The sequence below is a fragment of the Momordica charantia genome (genome assembly GCF_013281855.1).
Source record: "Momordica charantia cultivar OHB3-1 chromosome 5 unlocalized genomic scaffold, Mcharantia_2.0 BLBB01000005.1, whole genome shotgun sequence".
NCBI classification, from domain to species: Eukaryota; Viridiplantae; Streptophyta; class Magnoliopsida; order Cucurbitales; family Cucurbitaceae; genus Momordica; species Momordica charantia.
Genome location: NW_028275163.1, coordinates 21451948 through 21460711, shown reverse-complemented (window position 1 = coordinate 21460711; position 8764 = coordinate 21451948). Strand labels below are relative to the sequence as shown.

Genomic DNA, 8764 nt, shown 5'->3' with positions numbered 1-8764 from the left:
TATGTTGGGGAGACCTACCAATTACTGCTGAGCTATGTTCGCTTTGATAGTACGAGATAGATTTTCTTAAAATAATATTTCAGCAACACTGTATACATGCTACAAAATAACATTATATTAACCTCAATAGGTGAATGAAATTCGAATAGATTTAAAGATAAAATATATTTTTAGTCCCTGCGTTTAAAGGTAAATTTCTATTTGTTCTCAGTATTTCAAAAAACTAACAATTTGGTCGTGACTTTTGAAAAATAGTTATCAGAGATCATGCAGAAAGGAAGAGAGAGAGAGGAAGAGGGGAAAATAAGGGTTCACGAAAAGGAGGGGGAAGAGAGATAAAAATAGAAAAAAAATTGTTATATTAAAAATAATAAATATACAATTTATCATGTTACACCATTCTGTGTAATTAACCAAAATTTAACTCAATGACATTTTAGAACTATTTCTCAAAGGTTAGGGATCAAACTGTCACTTTTTGAAATACAGTGACCAAATAGAAACTTAACTTCAAATATTTTACCTTAGATTTAAACAATTCAAATTCAGGACTAAAAATGTATTTTAATTAATCATATTAACCAGTGTTAAATTATGTCGGGAAATTTGAAATTTTGACCCCTCCAATAATTCACTTTGGATTTATAACCCCATTTTGAAAAAAAAAAACTAATCTATGACCCCACTCTTCCTTATTTATTAATAATTTCATAATTTTTAAATATAAAATTACCGTAGTACCCTCATGTTTCAAAATCAACATCTCTCCCCACAAATCTCTTTACAAATCTTTATTCCCTCCACAAATTTCTCACAATAATTAATTCCAACCTTAAAAAAATCTAACTTTTAAGAAAAATATCTAACTCAAATAGTAAATTAAAAGTTTAATATGGAAAAAATAAAAAAAAAACGTACATAATTACATAATTTGTGCGAATTTAATTACAAAAAAGTCAAGATTACAAAAATCTCAGGACAATATTGCATTAAATGCTCAAGATTTAATGGATAACAATAGGCCCATATGGGAGAAAATGCAAAAAAAAAAAAAAACAATTCTGGAATTTGGGATCCCGGACCGGGATTGGAGGATAACCTGGTCCGGGTTTCTGCAATCCCGGTCTGGGATGGTTCGATCCCGGACCGGGATCCTTCTAACCCGGACCGGGATCCTCCAATCCCGATCCGGGATCCCAAACTCCAGATTTTTTTTTTTTGCATTATCTCCCTCTGAATTCCAGTTTCTTTTAGCCTAAGTAAATCTCGGGCATTTAATGCAATTTTGACACGACATTTATCAAACCTTAATTTTTTTTGTAATTAATTCCGAACAAATCTTATGCATTTATTCGTGGATTATGCAAATCTTTTTTTCACCCTAATTTAGTTATTGGAGAATTTAATCTACAGATTTTGTTGTGTTGATTCGTTTGTTAAGTAATAAATTAATCTATATTATATTTATATTAGATTCAAAATTAAAAAAAATGCTAAGGGTTGAGAAAAGAGATTGGTGGATAATTTTAGTTAAAATAAACAAGGATATTTTGGTAATTTTACAAAGACAAAAAGTAGAAAGGGTTCACAAATTAGAATAGTAGAGGTCACAAATTAGTTTTTTTTAAAAGATGTCAAAAATCCAGATGAGTTATATAATGGGGTTAGAAACCCCAATTTTCCAATTATGTCCTATTAAATGTACTCCAAATTTTCATGTGATCCACCTCCTAGCACGGTTTGCTAAGATGTCGACCACTTTTTGTTGCAATCTCTTGAAGGAAAAGATTTTTTCCAGCAATATAAATCAAGTAGATCAAAGTAGGAAAACTCATTTAAGGGTGTGTTTAGGAGTGATGTTGGTCTGTCATTGTCAAAATCAGTTTCCTTTCTATTGATGATGTTTGACAAATTAAAAAAATTGATTTTAGAAAAGCTTAAAATTAAAACAATACCCGTTTTAAAACCTAAGTTTTTCTATTAATTTTTTTGGTCAAAATCACTGAGAGAATCACACCCCTGACCAGGAATCACTTAAAGTGATTTTAATCGAATCCTTGCCAAACATTCTATTTTAAAATGAATGTGATTTTGGCACGAATAAAAGTGATTTTAGCCCCTTTGTCAATTCCGAAGATGATTCTTCTTTGCCGATATTCATTGCCAATTTATATCCACCTTTGGTCTAGTAGACTCCTCTCTTGTCATAGTACCGAAAGAAGTTGTCTTGGGTGGTTTCTTTTAAATGTTTGATTTTAATCACTACCAACAGCCTCCATGAAATTGCTAATGCTAATAAGAACTAGGATTAGTCGTTTAATATCAATTTGGTGACACAAATAGCATAGTCAAAAAGAAGCTATTAGATTTATGTCAATTTATTATTGAGATCACGAGAAGTTAGTAAACTCATGTCAATTTATCGTCAAAGTTACTCAAACATAATTCAACTAATTAAAGCAATAGTAATCTCTCTTACCGATTGAAGAAATTACCGATTGAAGAAATCCACGCTCCCGCATTTTTAATGTTATCTTCTCAACAAAACTAACACAATTTCATTAAAATAATAATAATAATAATAATAATAATAATAATAATAATAATAATAATAAATAAAGGATTAAACCCACTCTTAGACATATATATATTCATATTTGAAAATATAGACATATATATATTTTTTTTCATTCTTCCTTAAGATAAAACATACCTGGTGAAAAAACCTCGAAGCATGGGCGGTAGGTACAATTATACCAAAATGAATGCAATAGGCCATTAAGAAAATATGCAACAGTTAATTATTTTCATTTGCCAAAGTATATTGAAATGATTGCAATTAATCATCTAATTACAAATAATAAGTAAATAAATAAACAACAATAAATTAATTAAATTCAATAATTTCTTACCCAATTTTGTTCTCTGATACAATTTATAATATTTTCCAAATCTTTATAATTAGGTTTCGAAACAGAGCGGGCAGGGACGAGGGCATTCCCCATCCCCAGACCGCTAGGACAAAATGTCCCCATCCCCACCCTTGCAATTTGGGAGCAGGGGCGGAGAATTTCCATTCTACACCCCGTTACATTCTTTCTTTAATTGTTCCTTTTTTCTCATTTAATGGGTTCGATATGAGTTTGAGTTCGGACGCTAACCCCTTCCCGATCAAAGACCTAACCTAGGTAGAAGTCACAATTTAATCCCTTGCCCAGTCAAATTGAGGATTTCCAGTTCTTGGATCATAGTTTAGGTTTGTTTCGCGTGCTTTTGCGTAAAAATTATCATGTTGAAATTTGGTGGTAATTCAAAAGTAACAGGATAGTTTTTGTCAAGCACCTCCTACTGAACTCCTAAACACCCCGTCCTAATTATTATATAAATTATTTATTCACTGTCATAATAAAAATTAGAACCAATATAAACTTAACTCAATGGTAATTAACATCTGTCTCCCCAATCAGAAGGGATGAATTCGAATCTCCCCTATCAATTGTACTAGAAAAAGAAAAACAAAATCAAACAAACAAGTGAGAGAGAGAAGCATGACCCGGCTCTAGCTCAGCAAATATTTATTTATTAATATATCAAACCCACTATCAAAACAATAGATAATTCTTAACTCTCATATCAATACCAACAAACCGACCACTACAAAATGTCGCATGTAATCATTACAGTGGCACAATTTGAATTTTTTTTTCTTTTTCTTTTCTTTCTTTTCTTGTCTATCCTCAACTAAAGATATTAAAGACAAACAAACCATATCTAATACTACGCATCTGGACTGCCGGAGGATTTATGGATTAGGAAAAATGACAAAAAAGCAAAAGCAAAGTCAATACTTTCTTACTCTGGAGGAGTCAACATCTGTGTTGCACGCGTCCAAAAGAACGTCATGGAGTTTCCTTTCCGCACAGATTCTTTGTATAAAACACAGCGCCCAAATGTTTGTTTGAAAAGGGCAAGTTAACAGCCTCCAAATGGCAGCCAAATGCAGCAGAAGAAATCATGAAAAATCGGACTCATAGAGAAATGGGAAGATGAGATGGGCACTGTGTATTTAATACCCGACCACAAATCTAGTCTGGGAATCCAAGAAATCTTTGGTTTGCTTCAGAACCTTGGCTCGTTCTTCCACAACCCTCTCCTTCCAGTACTCTCTACACCTGAAAAGGAGTGTTCAAATCAGCCCGTTTAATAACCATTTCGTTTCTTTATTTTTTAAGCTTAGAAATATTACTTTAGGCTAACTCAATGAAAACGTTAGCATTCTGTTAATAGAGTTAATGGCCCAGCATGATTCAAGATTCAGTTAGTTCAAGAACTAGATATGCATGTCCAGTTCCACCATGTGATGTGACTAGAAATGATGTGAAGGAAAGAGGATCTGAATTTCCAAACCTTCTTTTCAATAGCATGTCCAGTTCCACCATGTGCAGAGCTTTAGGATACACCCCAGTCTGCAATAGAGACAAATAACAGTCAAAAGAGTGTGTGATTTTGCTGTAATATGGGACTGGCATTTCATCTGCAGTTGACAATGCTGCCGCTATTACAACTTGATTCTTTGACTAAATTTAACTTGTAAAATTTCACAGAGCAAATGTCTCACCACATAAATGTTATGTTGATCGGAAGTTGAACATTTAAAAAGGATGAACTTCTTAAAACCACGTCTAGGTAGTAGAGAGAACAAGAAAAAGAGAACTTAGACTTCAACCAAATATGAAATCTATCAACACAAAAAGGGAAATGTGTAGTGGCCTTCCAAATGTTGAACATTAGAAACATGAAAACAAACTCTTAGATACCGGAAAACACAGAATTTGGGAGCAGATACATTATAAGCATCACGTGGAATTCTTGCCAAGAGATAAAAGAGAAATATTTCGAAGTAAACAGAGCAGAATAAATCGATGTTTCTTGGTTTTAATTATTCTTCCAAGGAAAATATCTTGCCCTGGACCTCTCCCTCATATACTTCTCTGTCCATATAAATATGCAAGTGTTTCTCAATTTTGGGGGAAAAACAGCTGAAAGGATAGTGACTGATGGGCATGTAAATACCAAGATGTTAAACACCCCCATAAAACTAGCATCGGTTGGCATGTTTTCATTGGAAAAATAGCATAAAGATGACTAGTAAGCATGTCAATAGCAAGATCTTGAAAGCAAACAAGCATCAAGTGGAGATGTTTTAGCTAGGAAGAATTCAAAACATGGTTTGATGCTATAGAGAATAGATGTATGAAGTCAGAAAAGAACATTGGATAAGGGCCCAAGGCATTCCATTCGTTAAATATCCCAAAAAGTCCTGCATCAATCCAGTCCATGACATTTAATTTTCTCTAAAATGTCTTTTTCTCAAGATTTTCAAATCTCGACGGCTAATAGAGAATAATATAACTGCTTCAAACACAAACCTCTCTACAAACTGCGCATTTTGACTCCTGGCTGGCAGCCTTCGGTCCATCACAGATCATCACAGAAGCAGCCAAACAAGCACATGATTTGCAGAAAAGATGCCCACAACTCAAAGCATATGGATCAAACAGAGTCTCCTGTAACATCATAAAATTCAAGCCTTATCAGATAAACTCCACGCACAGAATGCCACCCCTCTGGAATCTGGATTACAACCAAAGTAGGAACTTTACCAAGCAAATAGGGCATGTAAGATCATATTCAATCTTTATAGAATGTGGAAGCATCAAAGTCATAGTCGGTGTCACATCGACATCAACAGAAAAGTGAGTGGATAATTCTGTGGGGTGATTTCCACTGTCTGGTCCTTTAAAATTCAGACAAAAAGCACCCAATTCTACGAGCAAGGGAGATTGCAAAAGCTCCAATTGTTCAGCTCGCATTTTCAACTTAAACTTCTTTCCGTTTACAGAGCTATGTACCTATAGTCGATTAATTAAACACACAAAGATTATGTTCTTATATTGAAACTAACAAACTCAAATAGACAAGTTTTCAAATGATTTAGGCTGAAGCTCACCTTATCGTATTTCTTAAGAATTTTTCTGATAGCAATAGCATTCATTGTAACATATTCAATCAGCAAGCGGCCTTCTTGTATCATTGTTGGTTGCTCATTTTTAAAGCATTGACAAAATCGCACCAAGTATCTCTCAATTCCGCTAGCAACATGAAGATGAAGAAGATGTCTGACTCTTGTGCTGAAACACCCCGCAATATCCGTGGCTTCCCTCATCAACTCCGTAAAGAACAACTGATCACACACTGCAAAAAGTCGAAAGATTCCCAATAGAATGGCATAGCGCACAATTTATCATAACCAAAATAATTTAATTTTAATTTAATTTCAGTGTCCAACAACAGAACAGAGAACCAGCTAAGAATTCAGGAGCAGATGATGTCAATGGTATAAACAAATCAATAACAATCTTACGAGGGCAAGACTTGCATTCACATTCATTCGTGTAAGAATTATTAAGCCTGCAAGTCCGACAGCTCTTAAGAACTTTCTTCAGCCGCTTGTATTCAACATGCGAGCATTTATCCAAGAACCATTCTTGATCTCCGTGCAGATACTCCATGAACGTGTCTCCGAATTTCATCTTCTATATCCGAATCGACAAATTTAAAAAAAACAAAACCCTAAAACACCTGAAATCCCGATGCAGAAAGACGCGTAATCAGCGATACAAACACGAAAAAAGAGAGAAATCTGGCAAAAAAATCACCATTCCATATACAAATAACCTCATCCAGAGTTCAATAAAATCATAAAAACTTGCTTCGGCTCACCTCACCTCACCTTAAACTGCCAAAAGGGGGAAGAAAAATCCTCCTCCGATCCTCTTTAATTATGCGCTTTTTTCTTGAATCCTTCTCTTCAACCAAAGGGAGAACGAGGAATCCGGGCAAATGGAGAGAGGAGAACAAAAATCTTCGAGAGAAGGTGGAAGAGCGCGGTGAAATTATGGCGTATAAAACGAGAGGTGGTTTTGAAAATGGGAGCGATGGCGCGCACTTTCCGGCAATTTCAGGGGTTCCCGTAATGGCGGCTGCTGCATGCAGGAGTGCGGGTTCCATTCCATGTATAAGCTATTTTTTCCCACTCACTTTATTCATGGTGGTGGGAGGTTGAAGAAATTCAATTCCACTTTCTTTTTTAATAAAATAATAGTACATATTCTTCGTTTGTTAAATTACAAGTTAGTCCTTCAACGTAATTTTATTACCTCCTTGACGATGAAAATTTGACAATTTTACTAAAGACTTTCAAAATTTTGTCCTTGTCACTATCGAAATTTTGACAATTTATTCTGTTTAAAGAAAAATGTTTGTTTTTGTATTTTTCTCTCCCAGTGGTCAAAGTAGCGATGCCAAGATTTCTCAATCCATTGTGAAACTAAAGGTACAGAGTACTTTGTTTATTATGACAAATGTGGAAATGGAAATGAGAAATTAAAAACAAATATCTTTCTCGATAAATAATTTGGTTATATAATCATTTTAAAAAAATCAATTTGATTGACTATAACTCACTTTATCGTAATTTGGCATTTGTATAATCAATTTTATATAAAGTTCAGTCAAATACATTTATGTTAAAAGGCCACCCACAAGGGATTGTAACCAAATACACAAATATTTTAATTAAAATAATTTAAAGAAAGTGTTTAGAGAAAGAAACTTGTTTTTTTAGTTATTCAATTAAAGTGCAAGACAAACTCATAAGTTTTTAAGTTTTCAATTTTGTATTTACTAGATCACTAAATTCTAAAGTATATGATATTTAAACATTTAATGTTGTGTTTAATAAATCTTTATTCGACATTTTATAAAACTAATGACTTATTAGTTAGAGACATGATTACCGGTAAACTAAGCTAAGGTTCAAAATTTATAGATTTGTTAGATATAAACTTTATTTTTATGTCGGTTAAATTTATAAACTTTGAATTTTGTGTTTTAAGAGGTAGGTAAAATTTAAAAAATATTAATAAATTAATTTGTGCATATTAGACCCTTTTATGGGTCTATTAGGTTACAATATACGATAATAACAATAATTCAAAATTTTGGGTTTACCCTCAAAATATAAGGTTTGAATTCGATTCATGATTGTTTGTTTGTTACTTTTAGAATTTGACAGCTTTCTTTACGAAAGAAACACAGCACGGACATGTCACGTGGCTCCCCCATCCCGCATGGTGCCACGTGGAATTTCCTGAATAACGAGGGATTAACTTCTTTTTCTGTACTTTACTTGTAAAAATCTACGTGCCAATAAATAGTAAAAAGTTTATTCCCATTGGATGGACTTGGATCAGATGGAATGAATTCCTTTGAAAATATCTCATTTTCGCTATTTTAAGGATGTTAGGTCAAAAGCTTCAGTTAGGGACGTTGAATGGGTTGAAAGTAATAATTAAAGATGTCAAAATTATTTATATTTAGAGATGACAAATTGGAAGTTTGACCGCTTAAATTAAAGGCGCGGGATAGATTAAAAACTTAAATTAGAAACGTCAAAATTATTTATAGAGATGACATGTTGTAACTTTGACTTAAATGTGTCGGAATACTTAAATGTATCGGAATTCTTTATAAAGACTAGTCCGTAGGGATCGCTTCACTTATTTAATTTTAGGGATGTGAATGAAAAATTTATTATCATCCTATTAGTTTGTTAGAGTAATTTGTTTCACATCATTTTTTTTTTAATTCATAAAGTATAAATGAGATGCGAAGTTTACTTTTGGAAAGTAAGTATGATTTC

General features: G+C 33.2%; 1 protein-coding gene across 4 annotated transcripts; it reads right to left on the bottom strand.

Annotated features, from left to right (window-relative positions):
• Positions 1 to 3560: 3560 nt before the first annotated feature.
• On the bottom strand, positions 3561 to 7125 carry LOC111019362 (SPX (SYG1/Pho81/XPR1) domain-containing protein / zinc finger (C3HC4-type RING finger) protein-like protein). Of its 4 annotated transcripts, XR_015790661.1 has the most exons (8): positions 6784 to 7125; positions 6425 to 6642; positions 6011 to 6255; positions 5664 to 5912; positions 5430 to 5567; positions 4619 to 4682; positions 4408 to 4466; positions 4118 to 4172 (listed from the first exon to the last, which is right to left on the bottom strand). XR_015790661.1 is itself a non-coding variant. In XM_022295733.2 (7 exons), the coding sequence occupies exons 2-7, from the start codon at positions 6591 to 6593 to the stop codon at positions 4067 to 4069; spliced, it is 966 nt and encodes a 321-aa protein (XP_022151425.1). In that variant the 5' UTR covers positions 6594 to 6642; positions 6784 to 7124; the 3' UTR covers positions 3561 to 4066. The 4 variants fall into 4 exon arrangements, 3 of the variants coding, with proteins under 3 accessions (XP_022151425.1, XP_022151427.1, XP_022151426.1); XM_022295733.2 differs by lacking the exon at positions 4619 to 4682 and having other exon boundaries at positions 3561 to 4172; positions 6784 to 7124; XM_022295735.2 differs by lacking the exon at positions 4619 to 4682 and having other exon boundaries at positions 3561 to 4172; positions 6789 to 7124.
• Positions 7126 to 8764: the final 1639 nt, after the last annotated feature.

What these genes read in the sequence shown, in the direction of transcription:
- LOC111019362 (XM_022295733.2), bottom strand. Translation starts at nt 6,593, where the DNA reads ATGAAATTCGGAGACACGTTCATGGAGTATCTGCACGGAGATCAAGAA. An exon ending in TGAATGCAAGTCTTGCCCTC is followed by an intron (nt 6,256 to 6,424) that starts GTAAGATTGTTA and finishes GACTTTTTGCAG; the next exon opens with TGTGTGATCAGTTGTTCTTT. An exon ending in TTCTTAAGAAATACGATAAG is followed by an intron (nt 5,913 to 6,010) that starts GTGAGCTTCAGC and finishes AATCGACTATAG; the next exon opens with GTACATAGCTCTGTAAACGG.